Below are 25748 nucleotides of genomic sequence, written 5' to 3' on the forward strand. Positions count from 1 at the left end.
ACTAATACTAGTATGTATATACATCACAATAAAAAGAAATTTGTGAAAATACTTTAACCTAGCTAGACAAGGTTTTGACTTAATGTCCATAATAATTTTCTTTATTTACTTATTTAGTTTTAAGCAACTGCTTTATAAGAACTCTGTCTCAAGCTATCAAGATGACAGTCAATTGTATAATATGCTTCAATCTTTCTAATATTGAATAAAAATTATATTTTCTAAAGTGATCTGTTTGTAGAAATATTGTGAGAATTAGAAATCTGAATTAGTATTTTTGTAGATACAAAAACTTCTGGATTGAGAAAGAGACATAAATCTTGCATTTCTTTTATAGAAGAAAAATTATGATTTTTACAAATAAGTAGATTGGGTATCCATTGAATAACTAAGACATCACCCTTTCTTCAGGTCAATATATTTCACATATATCATTCAGGTCCATAACAAAAAATACTATTAACAGTTCTATAGTTTCATGTAAAACAGTGATGGAGTCTGATGGAAATAAAATAATGGAAACTGCTTCAATTTAAAATGAAAACAAAAAGAGTGCTTCAGAAAAATAAATCACAAAAATATCACAGTCGCTTTAGCAATCCTCAGTAGAAACACTGATGGAATTTTAGAACAATTACTTGAGACAGAGTTATTCCCCATGCAACTACGTTTTATATTTATTAACTTAGATAGTAATACATTTAGTTATAAACTGACACAGGTCATAATCATTTTTAATACAGCTTTAACTTCTTTTTTTTAATTAACGGTTCTACATTTGAAAGATATTGACTGAAAATCTACAAATATAAACAAGTTTTCAATATTAAAAGCTGTATCTTGCTAATATTTCATTTCAATAATAAAGATGGCATTCCAATATCCTGTTTAAATGGTAAATATAGTTGCAAGGAGATTAAATTTGATTAATTAAATCTTATATCTTTTCCATCCTGTCAACATGGAAATGTAGTTCGTACATGATATTGTGGCCCCAGTTGTGTCCCCTGAATAAATTGTCGGAGATGGTACATGATTTATGAAAGACAATGTTACAACAAAAAGTCATTTCCGTATGTCCATTTATAAGAGAATATTTATAGATTTAACTCTTATTGATCACAATTTAACAAATGTCTTGATTATTTCTGAGTATTTCAACATAAAAAGTATCAAAAAAAATTATCAATTCTTTAAGCTAGAAGTTTTTGTAAAAAACTTTTTAGAATGTATTAACATTTCCTGATGTTCAAACACCAAGTTGGAAATTAAAAAATTATGCACTGCTTTCTTTTTTCCCTTTAAGTTATTCACTCTTTTTTTAATTTGTTTCAAAAGAATTTTCTTTTCGATGGACATATAGAAGTGAGCTCATCGAACAACATTTTGAAATATCTCTATAGAAATATAGTAACCATAGTTACACCTGAGACACTTGATGACATGATGGTTGTCCCTGTTTGATTTATCACAGAAGGTCAGATGAAAGGACAAGGTCATGAACCCTATACAATAGCTGCCTATTTTCATGCTGATAAGTCACATGATCTCATTGGTAGTGCTGGTCACTCATTTTTCAACGTTGTTCTTGATGTCACATGATCTTGCCTTTATCATGGTTACAACAACTCTTCTAAAGACATTCCAAAATATTGCACAGCATGAGATTCTATGAATTACTTGATACAGAGTTCGTTTCATCATGCGGCGTTGACACAGAATTATGATTTTGTGTACCAAACACATTATTGTCGTAACCTGTCCCATTTTGAACATATGATGTACCAAGTCCATATAAATGACCACAATATTTGGCATCGTCTATGTTATCTTCAAAAAACATCTGAAAATAAACAGGAAATCATTTATGCTGAATTTAAGTATTATGTATTGTAAAAGACCAGAGCAAGGATCAGGAAATTTTTCACACAATTCCTGTCATTTTGAGGTAGACTTGAAATTTGGGGTCCTTTTTTTAAACTGTCAAGATTATTGATACTAGATTCATGGCAACAACGAACTTGTATTGACTGTTTCATCACATTTCTGTATGCTTTCTTACCGTTTTTCTAAAAGCATGGGGGATGGGGCTTTTGGAGCTAAATATATGGTCAATATATGTTTTTCTGCTTTGTATCTATCGGATCGGGTTATGCCTGTTTTAACTGATTTTTTTAGTTTGTTCTTATGTTGTGCTGTTACACCACTGTCCCAGGTTAGGCGGAGGGTTGAGCCCTCACAAACATGTTTAACCCCGCCATATTCTTTATGTGCCTGTCCCAAGTCAGGAGCCTGTAGTTCAGTGGTTGTAGTTGGTTCATGTCTGTCATATTTGTTTTTCGTAAATTGTTTTGTTATAAATTAGGCCGTTAGTTTTCTCAATTGAATTGTTTCATATTTTTTATGTCGGGCCCGACTATACAGTATGGGTTTTTCTCATTGTGGAAGGCCGTAGCTGTCTATAACTGCTTACATCCACTTTATTTGAACTTTGGTGGATAATTGTCTTAATGGCAATCATACCTCATCATTTTTATAATGCATTGAATTTTTACAAGTTCTACTCCTAAACTTGCCTAGTTTGGGGGCCATTTTTTTCTCCCAACCAATGCATTTGAATATTTGAATCAGCCTTGAAAATATATTAGCAGTAAAAAAATTACCTCTCTCATTTTGAAAAATGCTGCCCCTGTTAATAAACTGTCACTACCTGCTTGATGCTGGGGACCTATTCTTTCAATCTGAAATACAATAAGATACTTATATACAAAATGTACTATTATCAATATCGTGCTTGTATTTGTATTACAATTTGATTCACAAAATTCTGTAAAATCCAAATACTGTAATCAGGCATGCATAACCCATTTTTTTACTCCCAAATTCAATTTGCCAGACAGGGGGTGGATTAAAGAGTAATACAAGCAAGAAATAAGGAAAAAACTTGATTTCGCAATGTATGTTCTTGCACTTTTATCTTTTTTCAACATCATTAATCATTTACCTAATCCCTATTATAAAACTGCATTTCTAATTTAAAAATCCAGTATTTACTGATAAATACCAAAATGAAATGCTTCATTACAAATTTCTTCTTTCTTTTCATAGCATTACATATCATTCAGATTTGTTATTTCAGACTGCTGCCCGTGTATTGTTTTAGCTAAATGTCCTTCAAAGATATAGTGATATATAAATAATACAGTATTTTACTAAGGATGAATCGGTTTTACATTTTTTGTTTTATCTATCAATTACAGGATTTCGGCACACTCTTACCAAATTTGTTGAGATTTACACTTATTTTTGTTATATCAGGTTTACTGTGAATTCATTATTATTAGTGAGATACACATTTTCATGCACTTCTAAACATCATACTTTATAAGTTACACATATACTACATGCTTAGTTACCTCTAACTGTTCCGCTACCTCTTGTAATCCTCCTTTCAAGTTTTTACAGCTTTTCATTAAATATTTAACATCATAAATATTAGGGAAATATATCCGTAAATATTCAAAGAATTCTGATTCTTCTGATGGTAAAGGCTGATCTGTTAACAACTTCAACAAATATCCAAAGTCATATCCACTGTAAAAGATACCAAATATTTAATAGATGTTTTTTATTTTATACATCAATGTCAATCTGAACTGAACTGTTTTTGAGTATCAAAATGGAAAGCAGTATGTTTTAAATTTCTTCACTTGTCTACATGCAGTAAAGAAATTTTCTGTACAACAAAAAGACCTTACCTGATTGGTGGACAAACTTGAAATTACTTAATACAAAACTGAATAAGATGAAAAGTCAACTTATCTGACTAGTACGTACCCATACTATCACTTTTGATTGAGAAGAAATTATACATGCATTAGGTAAGTATGATGTAGCTCAGAGGAGAAAATGAAAACATAAAACATGATGTGCTTTAACCACAAAAAAAGCTGGTATCAAATTACATCAACAAGCTAGGTATTTTCTGAGAAATTTATGGTGAAAAATGTGAATAATTTTTTTTTTAGTAAATACATGCATTTGAAGGAACAAAACACATAGAAAGGTTCTGAAAATGTGTTGCATAGTAAAAGTTATAATCAAAGCACTTGTGAGCACTGAAGGATAAAGACTGCTTTCATTTTGCAATTTTGTGAATTTTTAAATAAAACATTGAAAAATTATTGTATTGTGCTAGATCAATTAAAAATTTGAGTTGGAGTTATCTTCCTTTGTTCATGATTGTACATTTGTAGTTGAACCTCATACTCCATGCATTACTTATGTATTTTTTGATAAAAAAATGTTTCCTTTACAAGTATGGTAGGTCAGATACACATCATATTGTAACTTAAATATGAAAGTATAACATATCATCAATAAATTGTATGACATTGACTGGATAGGATCTAACTAATGATCACTGCACTGCGCTATTTTGTTTGAACTGTATAAAAGGTAGTGATAAACCATGGAGGGTATAGATATCAAGTCAGTACCATAGGGTTTTGATTGCATTTCATGCAATCTTTACCCAAAAATGAACGTTGTTATCAATTAGTTTCTATGATTGTAATTGCTCAGAAAAAGAAACTTTTGTACATACTTATTGTTTTGTAACCTTGGTTGCTGTCTCATTGATGTACACCCCACATCCTTTTATTCATTCAGTCAACAGACAGAAACCTAACAAGCATCACACTACATGGTGATAATTAACCGTGATGTAGCTGTTAATAGCTGATATGACATTAAAAAGGTAATAATTTATTCATCAGTATGAAATAGTCTTTTACCTGTGAAAAGACAACCATTTGACATTTTCACTTAGCACTATACCAGATGTCATTAACAACTCAGCAAATTCATATACTTCAATTCCTTCCTCTTCATGTTTCTTAAACTGAATCCCAGAATTCTGTAGTAAATCTATTGATTCTTGTGCAAACATGTCTTCCCTACAAATTCAAAAACATTTTTGTAAACAAATAATTCAAGATAACACAAATGTAAATTTCATCTGTTTCTATAATTTCTTTATAAAATGATGTTTTATTGGTAATAATATTGATTTCATTATTAATAAATTAAAACAATCCAAACAGTATCATTGCTATCATATACACATATGTATATGCACGATCCTACCTTCTATCATTACCCATATTTTGGCCTTTAACAAGGTCATATTTTTCTATGAATGTTAATGACGTCTTTACACTAAATTTGTTGGATGTGGACTGATCTATATTAAAGTCTTAGATACATGATTTTCTTATCAGTTATTATTGGCTTTGAACTTGCTTTCAGTAACTGTGAGTACTCTCAGATCTGTACTTTGTGTCCTTTGATTTCGTTAATTTTTTTGTGGTTTGTAACGATCTGATGATTTAAGCCCTTTTAATAGTTTCTTCTTATGTTGTGTTATTACAACACTGTCCTAGGTTAGTGGTGGGTTCGGAACCCACAACAGTCAGTCCCAAGATTGCCAGATTTTGGGCAAAGGCAAGTAAAAATTGGTTTGTTTCAGTTAAAGCAATATGCATTACTGGACCAAATGACCTGTAAGATTTTCAATTTTGTCCAAATCATGAGTAAATGTCCTGTGAAAAAGGCTCTGGTCCAGTTAAGAAGAATGGTTTACTGGACCAAATGTTCAGTTGATTTCTCAAATCCTTTGGAACCATTGGAACAAACATGGTAAACTCCACCACACTCTGTTCGTGCCAAGACAGGAGCCTGTAATTCAGTTGTTTGTTCAACTGAATTTTTTGCGGTATATCATATTTGTTTTTCATTTATTGTTTTTTTTACATAAATTAGGATGTTAGTTTTCTTGTTTGAATTGTTTTAAATTTGTCATTTTGGGGACTTTTAAAGCTTGGTATGTGGTATGGGTTTTCTCATTGTTAAAGGCCGTACAATGACCTATAATTGCTAATTTCTACATCATTTGGTTTTTAATGGAGAGTTGATTCATTGGCAGTAATACCACATCTTCTTATTTCCATATTTCCTTGTTTTGTCCAATTGTTTATGCGTGTTGAAGCTGAGAAACAAGTTCCTGAAACATGTTTTTCTCCATTTCTTTTAACAACCATGACAAACATTTTTCTTTTTCAGGTTTAATATGACAATCTGTCTGCTGTTTGTCATTGTCATTTTCAAATGGACAAACAAACATAACAATACTTGATGAAAAATTCTAATCTACCATTGTTTTAACAAAGCAAACTTTGTCACTTACACTAAACTATATTTAAAGTTAAACTGCCATGTTGATATAGGTGATGGTGTATCACCATTCTCGTCTAAAAATGTTATACCACACTGTATGATCTTGAGCAAGTCTACATTACACCGTAACAACTGGTACTGGAAATCTGCAGCATTTCTAAACTCTCCTATTGGCCGTGCTACAACTCCAGGAAACTCTGTGTCCTGTTACAAAATATAAAGCCACGGAGTTTAAAAATATTTTATTTACCATAACATGTGTAGAATTTGTCAACTACTGCTTTTTGTTTGGTCATGTTGGTAATTATTTCATTCTTGTGAATGCTAAAGGCAATAGCAACACTTCTGTACTGGAAATGAAAGCCTATAAATAGTTTGTAAAAATTAACTGTCAGTGAGTTCTATCACAACTTAAGTTGTTTCATAAATGCATCATTTGAAATCAATTGTAAGTATATCCGATTAACTTTACCTCCTTTATACTGCAACTACATGTGTTTATTTCCTAAATATTGCAACAAAGCTATATTTTGTGCATACTGCAACTAGATGTGTTTATTTCCTAAATATAGCAACAAAGCTATATTTTGTGCAATCATGGATCACTTTTTCCACAACCAGGGGTTCATTTAGGGGTGAAAATAAGTTTGACAATTTAAATAGCTATCAATGTATTAATTTAAGTTGCAGTATAAAAACAATATTAGGTCAATGTAAGAAAAAATATAAACTTTTTTGTATTTGGCACAAAACTGGGGAAGGGCTCGGTATAACCTCGCCCTTAGACTCATACAAAAAAATTTATATATTTTTCTGACATTGACCTTATATTGTATATTTATTTCAGTGCAGAGGTTAAATAACACTCCATTCCAGTAGGTAAATAACAATACATTTTATACTTGAATTCTAAAGTAAAATGATAAACAGCAAGTTACAGCATACTCCAATAATCTGGAGCACTGATTAAGCACTAAGCAAGTTATAATATTTTATAGCATGATAAAATTTAAGAAAAAAAAGGAGATTTTTTGTTGTATTAAGGGAAAACTACATGTATTTTATAGAAAATTGATTTACAATTACCATAGCAACATATCTATATTTTTGAACAACATGGCGTATTTTCCTAAACTCCTCTTCCATGTTGTTTTGCCAGACATCTTTAATTCCATATTCTGTGTGTGCTATAGATGGCATACTGCCAGCATCCCGTGTTCAGTTACAATTCTTTAAAAGTTCACCTTTTCTTGATGTTTTTTCTTCCTGGAAATACATAATATTATACATGTATTACATTTATACTATAAATGGCTGATTTGGAAAATCCGTGTTTCTTTAATACATTTCAATCAGACTATTCTTCATAAGAACTGTAAAATAAAAATGTACTTTACACAAACTAAGATAAATGTTTAAATAACCATGTTTAGACTTTCTTTTGAACCGCCTTCATGTTTGTCTATGCTTATTCTGTCTACAGATAAAAGGGGGGGAGTAAAAAGGAAGTCTAATAAATATAACTTATTTCACAACATGCACAAGAAAGATGGAATTTCTTAAAAATTAAAATTGTTAATCCTTGTTGCAGTATTGTGCTTGAGACTTGTGCAGACTTTGAGAAAATAGTCAGACCCTTTGGACATGAAACCCAAATTTTGTTAGGTTGAATGATTAAGCATTTTGTGTCAATCTAATTGTCAGACAGTTTCGTACAGACAAAAAGGTTGTTGAAGTATGTTTCTGCTTTGTGGGGTAGCTGTAACTTTGTTTGAAATTGAAATTTTGAAACCATGCCAGTAGAAGTACATTGCAAGGAGGCTTGGTGGGTTCGGTATTATAAGGGCACAAGGTAAGAAAAACAGCTGCAACAGATATTTTTTATATTTTCATTTCATTTTCAGGTTTTCAAGTATTCAAGCATAATATCTCATTACAATTTCAAATATGCAGGACCAGCAAAATTTGCATTCTGTCAATCTTATGTCTAGCAGAATAAAAGGAAGTTTCATGCGCGCTGCTTGTAATGAAATTCGGACATGGAAGTAAAACTCTGTTTATATTTTCATCAATTGAATTAAACATAACTGATATCACTATAAATCTAATGTGTATTGCAGCTGTTCAATGTTGGCTTTAACCCCTTGATTACACTTCATTAAACAAAGTAGTGGTGTGAAGGCCTAAGCCAGTAAATTTTTAAATATTTTTATATTAAAATTTGAAGGGAGCTATATGTACATAACATGAGTACATGTCCATATGACACCAAACTCCAGTCACATGATAACATTTCCTTGTTCAGTGAACTGCAAAATATGTGTCAAAACCATAACTGTTAAGTTTTTATATATCATAAAATGTTAAATCATTATGACAATGAAGTTTCAAGTTGATGTGAGCACAATTTCATGGTCAACTTCTTGAAATATATTGATTCATCGGAATCAGCTGGGACTAACCAATTCAAAAAGTGATGAGTTTCAGGACTCACCTTAAACGTATCCTAGTGAGAACCCTCAATAAATTATAATTATATAAAGATTCTCAATAATTTTTGTTATGTCGCTAATACAACTGAAAATATTAAAGTTCAGCATAACCTTGTGACAAAAATAGCCATGTTTAAACCTAAAAATTTATTCAGAATACAGCCAAACCTGTGCAACCAGAAATGTTTTAAGGCATAACAGGATCTATAAAGATGTTATACTTATAAGCAACTTGAATTTTAAAACATGAAAAACGTTTTAAGACACCCTTGAAGCAGTAAACATCAAACAATACTTTGGAGTTTAAATATGATTAGGCCGCAATTAAAAATATCTTTGTTTCCCCTTACCCTACCCACCATTTTGGAAGTGGGTAGGTAGGTAGGCTTTTTTTTTTTTTTTTAGAGAGAAAATGCCTGAAATATATCTAACACACAGGAAAACACAGAAAAACAACAAATTGAACTTTATTGATACTAAAACAACATACTGCATAACGTAATATGCATGACTAGAAGACCTTACAATTTCAGACTAGAAAATGTTGGTAAATATCAATGTCTTTGTGACTTAGAGTAGACCACATATAAATTGAGACACGGTTCTATATTTTTCTTATAGTTTTATTAATTCAATTGAAAATATAAAACCCCAACGAGACTGCTACCTAGTAACATTCGATGCAAAAAATATGTACACTTGTTTTCCATTTAAGGAAATACTAGAAGCCACAAACCGTGATCCAAGCGAGTATGACTACGCCTATTAAGGCTTATTCTAGAAAACTATAAACTTTACCATGAAACCTTGGGCGTGTCTATGTGCGGATCAGTATTTGCTGAGTTAGCAGACCTTACAATGTTTGTTAATTCTTGAACACATTTTACAACGCTTTCAACATAGAGAAACAAAATGATAATGATAGTTGAAGTTCACCTACGAATTTTCCTGTAATGAAACAATATTCTTAGACACTGTCATAATTATACAATTGATTGATTGTTGGTTGCTTAACGTCCAGTGGCAAATATTTCATGCATATTCAGGACGAGAACAAGTTCACAATAACTACAATAGGTAGGTTCTGTAATAGATTAAGGGGTTAAGGTCGGAGAAATTTAGACTGCCACGGGAAATGAGGGTATATTGGATAGGGACAGAAATCTAGCCTTGCAACAGGTCACCTACGGACCCCTCAAAGAGTTGTTGCAAGGGTTCTTAACGTGCAAAGAGCGTGGCACTCTCTTTACACGAGGCATCGGATTTAACGTCCCCATTCTGACCGGACGTGGCTGCAAATTTGTACATCCCGCACAGCCAAACGGACGCCCCACTTTAGCACGGGTTTTACTGCCGGTCGGAGGAAGACCAATGGTGACCATACTTCTATTCCCCAGTCACCCTTGGGGGCAATATAATTATACAAAGGAGAAAGATTCTTTAACGAAGGCATAGTATGATACAAGACATTAAAACCAATATCAAACCAACTGAAACATATCAATATCTGCACAGACACTGCTCACACCCAAAAAGTGTTTTCATTGAAATGATTTATCAAGGGTGAAGTATTGAGGTATCTCAGAAACACAAGCAGCAAAACTGATCTTAAAAAACAGTAAGAAGCTCAAACGAGGATATCAAATATCTGAAATCAACGATTTTTTTTATCAAACACAAAATACAGAAAGGGAAAACTTGCTAACACATCGCCCAGCGAAATGGGAGCAACTGCTAGTAATGTTAACAAAATTCAACCCATCTATACAGAAACTAAAAATATAATAATGAAACACTGGCATCTTATTTCACAAAACCCTGAATGTGTGACCATATTTAATCATCAGCCCATTATAGCTTATAAAAGACATAAGAACTTACAAGAACTTTAATCAAAGCATAAGCTGGTATAGTCATCTCAACTTTTCACATCACAATATGATACTGAGCTCGAAAAAAATCAACTACTATTTTATCCAAAGACAACTAGTGTATGGTCCAATATCACATACGAAATGAAACAAAATAGCATAAATAGCACGCCAATATACAACTTATTGAGTCAACCACTGATAAAGGCGAACTCAGGGATTTACCACAAACACAGCAGAAACACCAGGCCTAACATTTAAGCTCAAGGGTGAGCTCGGATGCGCAATCGTAACTACTCGGCCATTCTCCCTACGCATTTTGTTATTGGAGGCGTAGCTAGAAAGGAAGAGTAGTTAAGATTGCTCGGATGCATTTATTTAAAACATTATTCCATTCCAATTTCAGTATCCTTGCATACGTTGTTTACCCTTTGCTGCAAACACACGGGCGACAATGATTTCGCGGAATGTTGAAAATACGGACCATTCAAGGAAACGAAATTAAAAAAACGAACTTTTGAGAGAAACGAAAAAAAAAAAAAAACAACAACGTGATTTTCGAAAAAAATTATTTCAGTCGGCGGATTTTTGGAGGGTCGGTCGGGTAAGGGGAAACAAACTTAATTTTAATTTTGGCCTTACTTAAACTAATACACACATAACAAACATCAGTAAAAAGCCAGTTCAATCCTAAAACTCCTCAGACACAAACAAAAACACTGCCCATAATTATGCAAGTGCATACACATGTATATCTCATAAGTAAGATCTCTTATGGAGCACAGACAAATACGCCCGCAGAGGTCCAACCCTGAACAGTTGGGGCAAAAATGGACACAATATTCAAGCTTGATTCATGTCTGAATTTGGATTGTAATTAAATATTTGACATATTATAGGTTTCTGAATAAATGTAGTCAATTTGAAAATTGGTTATATGAATTGAATTTTTATTCAATTAAAGATTTCTTGCTGTTGTGCAATACTTAGTATATCTGTTGTGAGACTATAAACAAATAAAGTTCAATTAATTCTCAATGTCATATTAGAAATTTATGAAAATAAAAAGGGAGCTTACATCAATAGATATAAACAATTCACCAAAGTTTCCTGAAAACTGGTGACAGCATTTTTGAATTATTGTCCGAAAACTGGAAAATCACCACTTTTCTAATGAATAAAACCCCATAACTCAGAAATGTAAAATGTAAAATTTATAAAATTCTAAAAGTAGCTTACATCAATACATACAAACAATTCACCAAAGTTTCATAAGAATTGCTGAAAGCATTTTTTGAGTTTTTGTCCAAAAACTGGAAAATCCCCCCTTTTTTATGAATAAAACCCTGTAACTTGGAAACGTAAAATCTAAAATTTATAAAAATCGAAAGGGAGCTCATGTCAATAGATATAAACAATTCACCACTATTTCATGCAAGTTGGTGAATTCATTCTTGACTTATTGTCCATAACTGGAAAATCCCCCCTTTTTTAATGAATAAAACCCCATAACTCGGAAACATAAAAATCTAAATTTTATTAAAAACGAAAGGGAGCTCACGTCAATAGATATAAACAATTCACCAAAGTTTTATGCAAATTGGTGAAAGCATTTTTGAGTTAATGTCCGACATGTTGACGACGGACAACGGTATACCATAATACGTCCCGTAAACGGGCGTATAAAAAGAGGAACAAACAGGTAGAGAGAATACAACAAAGTGCAGATGTAATTCACCTACAAAGATTACAAATCAAGAGAAGATGGATGTATCACAAAGATAATGAAAGAACTTGCCCTATCATCTCTAGATGATAAATAGGAACAACAAAAGACAAGAGGCTGATTTTTTTTTTTAAAAATGCTTAAGGTAAGACACAAGCACTGATGCCTTCCAACCACATAACTCTTAATAAAGCAAGAACACAAGTTACACCAAAACATTTATCAGAATATATAGATAAGCATAATAGAAAACAATCCTGAATAAACACTAAAACTGTAAATGTCCTCCACCAGCCAATATAAGAACTTGTTTTCATCATATAGCTGCAAGCTTCAAACTTACTATAGGCAATGGAAGGTACAGGACCTTTGACCAAAAATACTTAAAGGTCCTCTATTCTTTGGAGGTGCAATTTTTAATGAAAATTCAACAATAAAAAATCAAAAATGCTTACCAATCCAAAGCACTAATCATGTCTTACTACATTAACCTGATTCTTTTCTGAATTTCTTTAATCAATTCAGTCAGAAAAAGGCAGCCCCTTTTCCCCAACACTGTGTACCTTTTAAATTGTTTTGGTTTCAATTGCTGCTTTAGAACACACTGGCCTTACTGTGTGTCAGATAACAGTTTCGTTTTCAAATTTGGGGTCAGTTTCTTTTAATCACATATTTTGGCAAGATATATAGATGCTTGGAGGAAATTTTTCATCATTATTTTTTGTGTAAAAGTTTTAAAATTTTGTCCAGGGCACTTTCCCTTTCACTGTGTGTGTGGGGAAAATCTACGTTCTCGTTTTCCCCCGTCATATATTTGGTCTTTAGTCAGATCCTGTTTTTGGGCTGTGTTTAAGCCGTTTCACTAATCATACCCGCTGTATCACTCGTTTCATCGGGGTTTCTTCTGGAAGAGGTCACCACAAAACCAAACAGACTCATACCGTTTACTAGTTATGTTCTAATATTATATTCTCCAGTTTCCCGGTATCTTGTACGACGACGGGACAGGTGACTACCCATCAAATTAATTGTGAAGAATTTAAGCAATCACAAAAGTTTCCTTTCAGTATACATTTGTAGTTGCATATTTTAAGATTATTTTTATATTTTTGTTCAGAATGCTTTTGTAATTTTCTTAACCTGCAAAAGTACAAAAGTCCATCAGGTGTAGCTAACTATTGGTGGGATGGTCCGAACCAGTAAATGGAAGGTCACAGACCTCAGACCACCGCTAATTTGAACCCCTGAGCTGTAAACTGGAACAACTTTAGAAGACAACATTGTCATTAGAAGGAATCAAAGTGGCACTAACCAGTATCATCCAGGAATAATTGGGATCTCCATCCCATTGCATAAAATTCCTAGGTATTCTACAATGTACACATACAGATTATCATTGTTTTAAACTCCTAACTCCACATCTTTGTTTATTTGTATTGCCCTAATGATCCTTCACTCGTCTTCACAATCTTTAGAATCCACAGGCCTGAAGCTAAATTTTACTTTTAATTTTAGTTGGATTCTATTGGCATGTAGACCTGATTTTTACAGGCCCAACAGCAAAATGACAAGCCTGGGCTGGTTGGCCTGTGGTTAAGCGTCAAGACTGTTCACTCTATATACAAAAAATGTATATTATGACAAGTGTTTAGTGGGGTTTGTGTTCATCAATCCTAATTTGATTAACCATGGTATTACTTTCCAAATTTTACAATTACAGAGAAGATGTACACTCAGATCATTATGTTTATACATTCTTTCAAATTATAAAGATGTGGTACGATTGCCAATGAGACAAATATACGTGTTCCAGAGTTCAAATAACATGAAATCAACAATAATAGGCCACCGCAAAGCATTCAACAATCAGAAAATCCCATAATGTGTAGTCTGTGTTATAAGGCCCAACATGAAACATGTGAAACAATATAGCGAGAATTTGAACAGCCTTCTTTATTACAATTTGATTTACGAAAACATATATGACAGACCAGAACCAATGACAACCACTCAACTATAGGCTCCCTACCTGGGAATGCTCAACCCTCTCATAACCAGAGACAGTGGTGTAACAGCACCATGAAACAAACTGTACAAAACAAGAAGAGCGGCGAAAGATAACAAAGGAAACACAAACTGACAATGCTGTGGCAAAACGATAAAAGACGAAACAACAGTACACAAAACACAACATAGAGAACTAAAGAATGAGCAACAAAAACAGAACCAAAACCCTGGGATGATCTCAGGTGCTCTGGAATGGTAGGCAGATCCTGCTACACATGTGGCACCTGTCGTGTTGCTCATGTAGGTACAAACAGGATGATGAGTTTTATTCGGTAGGTCACATTCAAAGAAAAGAGGACAGGATTGAGGTTACGACAATTGGAACATATCTGTGCAAATAGCTCAACTGGAATACACTTTTAGATGGGTTTGGAGCACAAAAACAATACACAAAAAGCACAGATAAGAGTACTCACAGTTACTGAAAGCTAGTTCAATGCCAATTACAATTAATAAATAAATCAATTCTACCAGACTAATTTATACTGGATATACTGTATATTGTTTACTCTCTTGATCAACATACATGTACTGCAATGCTGAATGGTTATTTTGGTGACTATATATCTATACATTATTATACAACAGAATAACATAATAACAAAATAAACTACTATTTAGTTAATCTTATTCAAAATATGTCAAAACATTGAATGCATTGCACGTGGGAAGTTGGTACTTGTGTCAAGTGTGCAACAAAATAATTTAGCTATAAAAGATGCACAGGAAATAGTAAAGGTTTCAATGCATAGCTGTAGCATTAATGGTTGTTCAGTGGTTAATTCTTTTCATTGTTCTCTTGAATACACACCAACTTCAGTTTAGGTGAAAGACAGGAGGTGATATGCACGTACGAGCGGAAAATGATGTATGAACTACATTTCTTTGTGATTTCATGCGCTCAACTGCGACGCATGATCTAGCGGAAGCCCGTTTTTGATGACGAAGAGTGACTTCCGGGAATAATTAGCACCTGTCAAACTTACTTGAGAAGGAACTGAAAGGCGAAATTATGAATTGGCTTATCGGAAACAAATCCAAGTCAACAGCACAATCACAAACAAATCTCCAGGCACATCGAACTAAACAAATTGATTCATTGAAAAAAGCAAATTTAAAGTAAGGAATGCTTTTTACTTGGGACAAAAATTATCATTTGAGAATGAGTCATTATCGCTATGAATTATGATATACGTATACTTTAATGAATTGTTCTTGTTTTCTCTAATTAGACAGGAGTCTTAATATTTGCATAAGTTTCCACTTTTTTCAATTTGTAATGATAGGTACAGTACGGGTAGAGACTTATTATTATGGATGTCTTAATCCGTCTAGATGTCAGACTGGCCGAACAGTTGTCTCAGTGTAATTAACACCTGCTGTGATATTAACCTGTACAATATCCGAGTGGAAGGTCGTAAATCAATCTGTACCAGCTTGATTAGAATTAAATTTTACCTGTGCAGATATTTTAGTATTTATGGAGGATAGATAATAAATGTAAAATATTGTTTTGTATTCAAAGAAAAAATTACAATAAAAATAAAAATTTAATATCATGAATATGGGATCAACTTTTTTTTAACTTGAAAATGAAAGAAAGACGATTTTTAACAATGTACTGTAAAAATGTGTTGCCAATTATAATAATTGTGTTTGTGCCAATAAACTATTTGTATTTGTAAACCGTAAATATTTCATTTTATTCAAAATTATAACAACCAGGACTGTTTTCAATCGAAGTTTTAATCAAAATGTTGAGACATCAATCCCGTAAATTATACGAGTTTTCGTTGATGGTTACAATATTTCCCCCTTTTAACGTCCTATTCCTTAAAGTTATTAATAGAAACACAATTTTAAGTATAAGGCCAACATATCATATTTATAAAGTATATAAACAAATTGAATATAGGCATTGTGAATAAACTGTTATTTTCCTTTCGATACCACATTCCCCGTCGGAGCCTCTACGTCTATTCATACCTGTCAATCATTTCTCGCAAGTAAAACAATTTGGTCAGCCAGATCATCCGTGCTTTCTATTTTGACATATATATCCCGTTAATCTCTTTGAAACAATTGTTTTTTTTACAATATTTATAACGCAGTGATCATCTTTCGATTCCTAGTTTTTATATAAAAAAAACTTTTCATATGCACGTCAATATTCTATGACCCAGCATTATTTTAAATTTTGTTTTTTAATAAATTTACATATAATAGAAATAACAGATTTGTTGACACTCGTTGTATTATAACAAAGATATTGCCTTTCTATTTCCATGTTTGAAATTTTAATGAAAATCGTGTTTTTTATAAACATATTTTACGAATTGTGTCAATCAATACATGAAGATCAAAGTTTTACACTATTCATGATCAGCCGTCTTTACTTTTGCGTCGTATTTCTAGCCATTTTCTAAAGCTTGTGCAGTCAGTAAGATTTTGTAAATCGATGTCGGCAGTTTAAATTGTATAATTCCCGAACTTTAAAGGAGGTGTCCGAATAAATTATTTAAATAGGAATCTGGGTGTTGACTAATAAATATAATAAATAAAATAGTTAAAGAAGACTAAAGCTTGTTTTGTTTATAATTACAAGGATTAAATTTTCTATTCTGGTAAATCAATTATTAATGGATCTCGATCAAGAGCCTCAAAACTAACGCACAATACTGCCAATCATTACGTATCAAATTAAATCATGAATGGATTTTCCAACGGTCGGTCAGTAAGGTCACCTGTGTTAACTGTTACGATATTTCCCACCATAAGAACATCACGTGCATTTGACAAAATTAATCCCAGCTATTTTTAGCATTCAACATTGTATTGTGAGTGAAGTCAAGTTCAAAGTTCAACCACATGCTGTTGATCACTGATATGTGTATCATGGAATTGTCTTTTCACGGCAAATATTTTTTATAGATTGGTGTCAAAAATACATACAAGTTAACATGCATTGTGCGTAAATTATTATTATGCAATTAAGAGTCAAGGCAGCAACATAAAATTATTTAAATAGGAGTAATTGCTTTTCTTTAGGCTACAAATCATAGTAAATATTTAATTAACTGGTCATCAAACGATTGAATGCTTCTAGTTTTAATGTCCATTCATGTCACTGGCAATTATTTCATGCATATTTAACAAACACAGAAATATCAAAATAAACCTAATTCCCGAGAAGAATCGTTATCTTCTTCTAGTGTTATTATTTGCGTACTACTTTAGTTATATATTACCAACTTTCGGACAATATTTGTTTACAGTAAAAAGTAAATTCACAATTATAAAGAATCACCAAACTACTAGTATACAAGTATTGCTCACTGTAATTATTTTTATTTCAGAACTGACCCAACGCAGACTGAAAATTAAATACAAATGTAGTGTTGTCAAACTAAAACGTATGAAGCAGCACTTTGCACATCATTCTGCTAATCAATGGGTTTACGTGGAAAATAAATCAGTAAAACAAAAATAACCTTCCAAAAATAAAAAAGAAAATATTTTAAAAACTGTATGCCAACAAATACGAAAAAGATATATAAAAAAAAAACCAGGGAACATAGAAAATAATATTTTGAGGAATATAAACAGCATTTGAAATATAAAAAGCCATAATTAAAAAAATAGGCAACTAGGGCAAAGAATTTTTTTCTTCTAAGAAATGAGAGATAACCTAATTTGAACTCTTTCTCTATATATAATATACGTTCTATCACCCATTATAAATTCATTGAATGTCGGATAATAACATAATTAGTCAGCAGTTGCTTCTCCAGACGTCTCTTATATCACTTGTTAGCATTTGGCACTATTAAACTGTATATCCTAACATTAAACGTTAAACAATCCAACAGAGAAAGCTTACAGCATAATTTAATCTTATACATGTTATAACTATTAAGGAAAAATTATTATGACAGTGTAAAAATAAGGAGATGTGGTATGATTGCCAACGAGACAGCTGTCCATAGAAATATCAAAAGATAAGGATGTAAACACCTACATGTCACTGCATAACCTTCAACTATGAGCAAAACGTATCTAAAAAATATGCTATAAAAAGCCCCAGATAACAAAATGTGAAACAATACAGCATATATAGCAAACTAACAATCTGATTTAAGCTAATAACAATCATTGAATGTATGAATGCTATATAAGTAAAATTTCTTTTCATTTCAGTCCAATTGAGATAATTCAGAACACAGAATACAGAGTAACATTTCGATGTGGTAATAATAATATAACATTAGTCATGTAAGTATATTTATGTAGGTAGTGCATATACATGATTCTTCTTTGTTTTATTTGGGTGTAAAATTTTCCAATCATGTTTCAAATTTTAGTTGATCACTAAGGGTATACATTTTTTGTACCACAGTTACATACATTTACACCTGGCTCCTGCTCCTGTCTATAATGTCCTTGAATTTCTTTATTTAACCCTGAAGCAAATCTGATGTCTTCTTCCTTTAAACCTCAGTAAAATATATTGGTCTTATTTTCAAACAAATTACATTTTACATTAGGATGTATATACAAATAATAGTGTGGTATGATTGCAAATGACCAACTATCCAGCAGAGATTAAAGGACATGTATGTAAACAACTATAGGTGACTGTACAGCCTTCATCAATGACTATAGGTGACTGTACAGCCTTCATCAACAACTATAGGTGACTGTACAGCCTTCATCAACAACTATAGGTGACTGTACAACCTTCATCAATGACTATAGGTGACTGTACAGCCTTCATCAACAACTATAGGTGACTGTACAGCCTTCATCAACAACTATAGGTGACTGTACAGCCTTCATCAATGACCAAAGCAAAACCCTACTGTAAAGTATGCTGTAAAAGGAATCAAACAATGATTTGATATAAACTGATACATTTTATGTTTTATGAATTTATAGAAGAGATATGGGATGAATTTGATATGCAATAATGTCATAATGTACTGGAAAATAATATATAAATGGAGCAGCTTTTTCATTGATGTTCCTGATTTTTAGCTGCTGCAGTTCTTCTATGAAAATGACTTGTAGTTAAATCCAACTTATCTTTTGATTGATTGAGTATTGGTGTTTAATGCCACTTTTGGCACTATTGGCTATATTGTGTTGGTTTGTTTTCTATTAGTGGAGGCAGCTGGAGTGCCTGGAGAGAACCACCCACCTTTGACAGGAAAACTGTCAATATTTGTCAATTAAGATTGGAGTCAAATGCATTTGCCACTGGCAGAGCTTTATTTCACAACCAAAGTGTTAACAGCCTAGTTATACAGTAGATGAACTACTCAGAATTAATATTTTGAATTCGGTTAGTAGCAGCATATCATTTAAAATATATTTCAATTTAATTTTTATTATAGCACACTTCCTCCACAGTTTCCACAAGATCCACCTACCATTACCGTAGAACCATTGGTTAATCATACATGGGTGGATACACAAGGGAAGCTGATTGGTTGTCCAAGTTTAAGTTCTGTAAGTTATTATCAGTAAACCCCTTAAGATAATTGTTGGTCATTATTGTGTTAAAATGTTTAAACATGGCTTTTTAAAGGAGAAGTTGAATTATTGTTAAAGTGTTTGAAAGGACTTTAAAGACTGAAATTATCTTGTGGTAGAAATTACCGTTTAGGCCAGACTTAAAAATATTTCTGTTTGCCCAAACCCTACCCACCAGTCTCAGGTGTGGGAAGGTAGGTAGGGAAATTCTTTTTTTTTTTTTTATACTTTGAGAGAAAAATAGGGGGAAAAATTATTTTACCTTGTAAACAACTTTTAAAATGAAAGACTATTATAGAGTTTTGTATAAATTGTCAGACACATATATGCCAGGATCTATATGTGCTATAAAGATCTTTTCTATTAACAGGTTTTTTTTCAGCATTCCACCTCAATGTAAATACAGACAAACATTTTAAATGAGTTTATGCTCAGTACTACGAGAGAAAAATACTTCCCTGAAATAAGAAAAGAGATAACTGATAAAATCACACCAACAAAATGGAACTGCACCTTCACGCACAAAACTGTGATAGTACAATTGTTATAGACTGTTCAAAATATAAGAAGCTGTTTGATAATTGTAAAAATTCCAGGAAAATATTGAAAACAAAACCAGAAATATGTTATTCCAAATGCATATAGAAAGATTGAAAATTATGGACAACAAATAGCAAGACATATATTGCATATATGTATATATATACATATATCTCAAAATGAAGGAAATGACAAACAAATGAAAATAGTGATTATCATAAGTGACATATATATACCAACACAGAGTCTGTCATATAACATATGTAAGAAATGTAAAGAAGCTATCGACAAATATTTAAAGCTTTGAAAATGAAATTAAATAATTATTAAAAAGGTCCCTGTAAATATGCCATGCATGATACTTTTATTGTTTTATATTTATATGTGCTGTACATATGTTTGAAAAAACGTTTTTGTTTTATTCTTTAAAATTTCAAAGTTAAGGAAAAACTCCATATATATTTGGAGGTTCTCCTAATTAAAGGAGGCTCATACTAAGAAGAAGTTTATTTGAATACAAAATTCAAATACGAAACACTTGAACAAAACACTGTTGACAGAACTTCTGTCAGAATAATATCATTTTAATGCCGAATCAAATTCCTGGACAACTTAGATTGGTTCCTCAAAATCGGGCTCAAACGAGTGTCTCGATCGGTCAGAGACAGTCACACAAATTTCATCAGTTCTCCGTAGCATGAAATCATCATCACACCTTTTATCAAACACCTCAATCCATGTGTTTGCGTTTTAAAAACGATAGAATTTGTTGGAAACTAAAAAAAAAAAACATCGTGAATTTTGAATAAAAAAAGATTTTGACTCTGGTGCTTTTTTATGGGTCGGTCGGGTTAGGGCAAACCAACCTATTCTTTTTTATGGCCTTATTGCACATTTGTAGTTTTCCTACCAGGCAAACCATGTTCATTGCAGGATTTCATTGAAAAGTTCACAAATCTTTATAAATTTTAAACCTCATTGTTAATTGCCAATGAGGTCAATCTTTTAATTTTTCAAAAACATATTAAAGTGTGGGGAAAGAACTATTAAGCAGTTGCAAAGACCAAATACAATCTTGTGATTCATGTAAACATACTTATTATAATGTTATGAAAAAAATAAAATTTTAAGCTTTGTAATTTTTCTTCATTTTGACAAACATTTATTTTATTTTCAGTTTACAATGCATTCTAGCCTAGGCCAGATCACACAGAGCATTATAGAAGAATTCAGAAGAAGTCCACCATCACTTGTATCTCAAGGATTGTAAGTTCATTATATCACATTTACACACTTATTGAAGAACAATCAAATTGTCTCCCTTTATGAGCTATATCAAACAATGTCCAATTTTCAGTTCATTATAGCACATTTACACACTTATTGAAGAACATTCAAATTGTCTCCCTTTATGAGCTATATCAAACAATGTCCAATTTTCAGTTCATTATAGCACATTTACACACTTATTGAAGAACATTCAAATTGTCTCCCTTTATTAGCTATATCAAACAATGTCCAATTTTCATGTCATTACAGCACATTTATACACTTATTGAAGAACATTCAAATTGTCTCCCTTTATGAGCTATATCAAACAATGTCCAATTTTCAGTTCATTACAGCACATTTACACACTTATTGAAGAACATTCAAATTGTCTCCCTTTATGAGCTATATCAAACAATGTCCAAATTTCAGGATATATATATTAACCACAAGTTTAAATGTTCAAAGATATAGGGTGGCAAAACCAATACAATTTTTCTTCAATCCACGAAAATACAATTTTTCTTCAATCCACGAAAGTTGATGCCCACTAATACAAATGAATCCACAGTAATACAAAACAGTTACTTTTTCTCAGAAAAGTCAACAAGTAAACTGACAAAGAATGTTATCAATTTCATTTGTTATAGATGTATAAAGCAACTGTATCATTCAAAATCACTTATATTTTAAAACTAAGTTTTATGATTTATTATAAAGTGCCAATCTGCCTACGAATCAAGCAGTGGTGAAAACATGACAAACAAAAACCCACTCAAGTTGACATTAATTTATGTACAAATTGTATAATTATGCACGAATATAACATTTGTTTCCTTTTCCTGTTCTGGTAATTCAAGATATAATTTGGTTAAAATGCACTACAAATTAACAATTGAGGGGAGCTAACTCCATAATTTGCTATCATTCTAACCAAAAGTTATCTAGAGATTTCTCGAATTACCAGACACGCAAAAACAAAAGACCTACCATTTCTAACTCAAGATAAGGGTAAATTCAAAAAAGGATGGTTAGGTCTTGGGTTTTTTTTGGCCATGTTATGAAATTTTTCTAAACTGCCTGATTCTTACAAAGACTGACACCTAATGTTTAATATTGAAAAGATGTAACTAGTATATTTATAGATTTACACACATATTTTAAATAAGGAATCCACACTAACCAAACAAATCATAATTTGATGAAGATGTGTACTGGAATGTAAGAAAAATAATTTGCTTCAATAAAAAATAGTTTATTTATCATATTTACAACAGCAATCCTGGAGCACCGATGCAATACCCACATACTGGTCTGCAGCCAGTAGCACAAGGAGGAGCCCCAGGATATCCAATGTATGGTGGATATAATCCTTATACATCACCAAGTCTCCCACCACAGACAGTAACTACACCTACCGTTCCATCAAGTAGTTCTGGTCCTAGTGTAAGTAACCACAGACATTAAACACCTCCCACCACAGACAGTAACTACACCTACCATTCCATCAAGTAGTTCTGGTCCAAGTGTAAGTAATCACAGACATTAAACACCTCCCACCACAGACAGTAACTACACCTACCATTCCATCAAGTAGTTCTGGTCCAAGTGTAAGTAATCACAGACATTAAACACCTCCCACCACAGACAGTAACTACACCTACCATTCCATCAAGTAGTTCTGGTCCAAGTGTAAGTAATCACAGACATTAAACACCTCCCACCACAGACAGTAACTGCACCTACCATTCCATCAAGTAGTTCTGGTCCTAGTGTAAGTAATCACAGACATTAAACACCTCCCACCACAGACAGTAACTACACCTACCATTCCATCAAGTAGTTCTGGTCCTAGTGTAAGTAATCACAGACATTAAACACCTCCCACCACAGACAGTAACTACACCTACCATTCCATCAAGTAGTTCTGGTCCAAGTGTAAGTAATCACAGACATTAAACACCTCCCACCACAGACAGTAACTACACCTACCATTCCATCAAGTAGTTCTGGTCCAAGTGTAAGTAATCACAGACATTAAACACCTCCCACCACAGACAGTAACTACACCTACCATTCCATCAAGTAGTTCTGGTCCAAGTGTAAGTAATCACAGAAATTAAACACCTCCCACCACAGACAGTAACTACACCTACCGTTCCATCAAGTAGTTCTGATCCTAGTGTAAGTATCCACAGATATTAACACCTCTCTCCACCCATCATGTTTTGTTCATTTAGATCAACAAACCAACATTTCAAGCTAGATTTCTTATTGAAATATAACATATGGGTTGCTGAAACAATTTTGAAAAGGCAAAACTGCAATTTGATTAGATACTTAAAAAATACCACATCCGCTCTGTGTTTTTGTTAGAGGTATTTCTGCTTTGTATCCATCTGATGAGTTAAGCGCTTTTCAATTGATTTTTAAAGGCAGTGCTTTAATGCCTTTCTAGTTGCCGTGTTAATCTTTCTTTCCGCGATATCCAACTTATCTACGTGGGGGGTCATTAGGCTCCAAGTAGATCCGGAAAATGTTGATTCTCTCCTCTTCTTATTGTGATATAAAATGTTTTTTGTTTCATTTCATTTACATTGGGAAATAGAGAAACAATCATTGTGTTTTGTTAGTTTTAAAAACTTTTGATATATTTGTATTTTACATTATAAGCAGTCAACCGATTGACAAACTAGAATTATTTGAATTCCGTGTGTAAAGAGGTCGGGTTAATTTCGAGTGTTATCTGCAATCTAGATGTTTATAAATCATTTCAGTCGTTGATATAATAATTAAAGGTCGACTGAACATGAATTATATTATACAATTTAAAGCGCATTTCTGTTTATGCACGCGAACCCGTCTAACGTTATTGTTATTTCGCAGTTATATAAAGTAGCAAATTATCGTTCCTGAATAGGTGGCGCCGTGGTAGCCGATCCTGTTCTTCAACTTCCGGTTTCTGCACTGTGCAACTATTACAGTTGCATTTTTAATTAACGATGCCAAGTACTTGTTGTTGTGTACCTGGATGTCATTTAAGAGGAGGACATGCATTTCCAAATGACTTAAAAAGAAGGAAAAGTTGGATCAACGCCATGGCCCATACGCAGATTGGACGAGATCACGGTGAAATCGTGGAGTCCATCTCAATCAGCTGTTGTTTGCAAGGCACATTTTACTGAAAAAGACTACGTGCAGGAAACTATTCATGGTAAAACTCTATTTTCTTTTTAAAATATATAGTTATATATGTAATCGCCATGCGAATAAACCAAAGTCTGTTTACAACCGCAATTATCGTTTTAGAATAAAAGGGGGTGGTTAATTCAAGACGTCATAATTTTTTGGATTACGATTCAATGTGATCTGTTTGAGATTTTTTGGTGCTTGCTACAATTATAATAATTTCTTACAAGAGGTATATCATACTGAGAATTATTTTAGCAGTAATTATGCTAATGTAGTAATGACAGGAATGCATAAGCTATGCCTCATAGACTTTCTTGAAAAATATCAATGACAATGTTAACAGGAACAAAACATCTCTCATCTATATTATAGTTATTTAGGTACAAACAATGTATGTTTGTTGCATACGTCTCTCATTGTTTGTCCTTTGGATTTACATAACATACATTTTGATGTACATTGAATCAGGCTAACATAGTTTTATCCAGATTGTAATGAATAAATGAAGTTAATATTTTGCCAGGTAGTACAAAGTATGCATTGCTAATGGAAGTTCATTTAATTATCAAAAAACTAATGTTTTATAACCTTTTTCAGAGCGCAAACCCTCCATACAGAGACTTAAGTCTACTGCCATTCCCAGCCTATTTTCCTGGATCAAGCAAGAGACTGAATCGTCCGCAAAAAGAAAAATCAGGGCAGTTTCCTGTGAAAACAAAAGAACTAAACTTGATGAATATTGTAGTAGAAATCTAGAGGAAAGTTTTGATTGTAAAGTTGGTTTTCCTGAAGAAGTCATTCATACTGCAGACAGGATTTATG

The 25748-nt window shown here is 32.5% G+C and overlaps 2 protein-coding genes across 2 annotated transcripts in view; one reads left to right on the forward strand and one right to left on the reverse strand.

The window, feature by feature from the left end:
• On the reverse strand, positions 1 to 15332 carry LOC127714976 (CCR4-NOT transcription complex subunit 7-like). The gene is made up of 7 exons (XM_052221007.1): positions 15205 to 15332; positions 7324 to 7503; positions 6248 to 6441; positions 4797 to 4958; positions 3417 to 3594; positions 2664 to 2741; positions 1 to 1843 (listed from the first exon to the last, which is right to left on the reverse strand). The coding sequence occupies exons 2-7, from the start codon at positions 7435 to 7437 to the stop codon at positions 1670 to 1672; spliced, it is 900 nt and encodes a 299-aa protein (XP_052076967.1). The 5' UTR covers positions 7438 to 7503; positions 15205 to 15332; the 3' UTR covers positions 1 to 1669.
• Positions 15330 to 25748, forward strand: part of LOC127714969 (vacuolar protein sorting-associated protein 37A-like) — a 26578-nt gene continuing 16159 nt past the window's right edge. The window contains exons 1-5 of the mRNA XM_052220996.1: positions 15330 to 15512; positions 18591 to 18665; positions 19787 to 19901; positions 21643 to 21731; positions 23012 to 23180. Of these exons, the coding sequence (XP_052076956.1) occupies positions 15406 to 15512; positions 18591 to 18665; positions 19787 to 19901; positions 21643 to 21731; positions 23012 to 23180 (555 nt within the window). The 5' untranslated portion in view covers positions 15330 to 15405. The remainder of the gene's footprint in view (positions 15513 to 18590; positions 18666 to 19786; positions 19902 to 21642; positions 21732 to 23011; positions 23181 to 25748) is intronic.

Source organism: Mytilus californianus, unplaced genomic scaffold (genome assembly GCF_021869535.1).
Source record: "Mytilus californianus isolate M0D057914Y unplaced genomic scaffold, xbMytCali1.0.p SCAF_9, whole genome shotgun sequence".
In the NCBI taxonomy this organism is placed as follows: Eukaryota; Metazoa; Mollusca; class Bivalvia; order Mytilida; family Mytilidae; genus Mytilus; species Mytilus californianus.

Bases quoted from the DNA above. Each gene is read 5' to 3' on its own strand.
- LOC127714976 (XM_052221007.1), bottom strand. From the start codon at position 7,437: ATGCCATCTATAGCACACACAGAATATGGAATTAAAGATGTCTGGCAA. The intron at 6,442-7,323 runs GTAATTGTAAAT...ATTTTGTAACAG, and splicing joins AATATAGATATGTTGCTATG to GACACAGAGTTTCCTGGAGT. The intron at 2,742-3,416 runs GTAACTAAGCAT...ATTGTATTTCAG, and splicing joins AGGTAGCGGAACAGTTAGAG to ATTGAAAGAATAGGTCCCCA.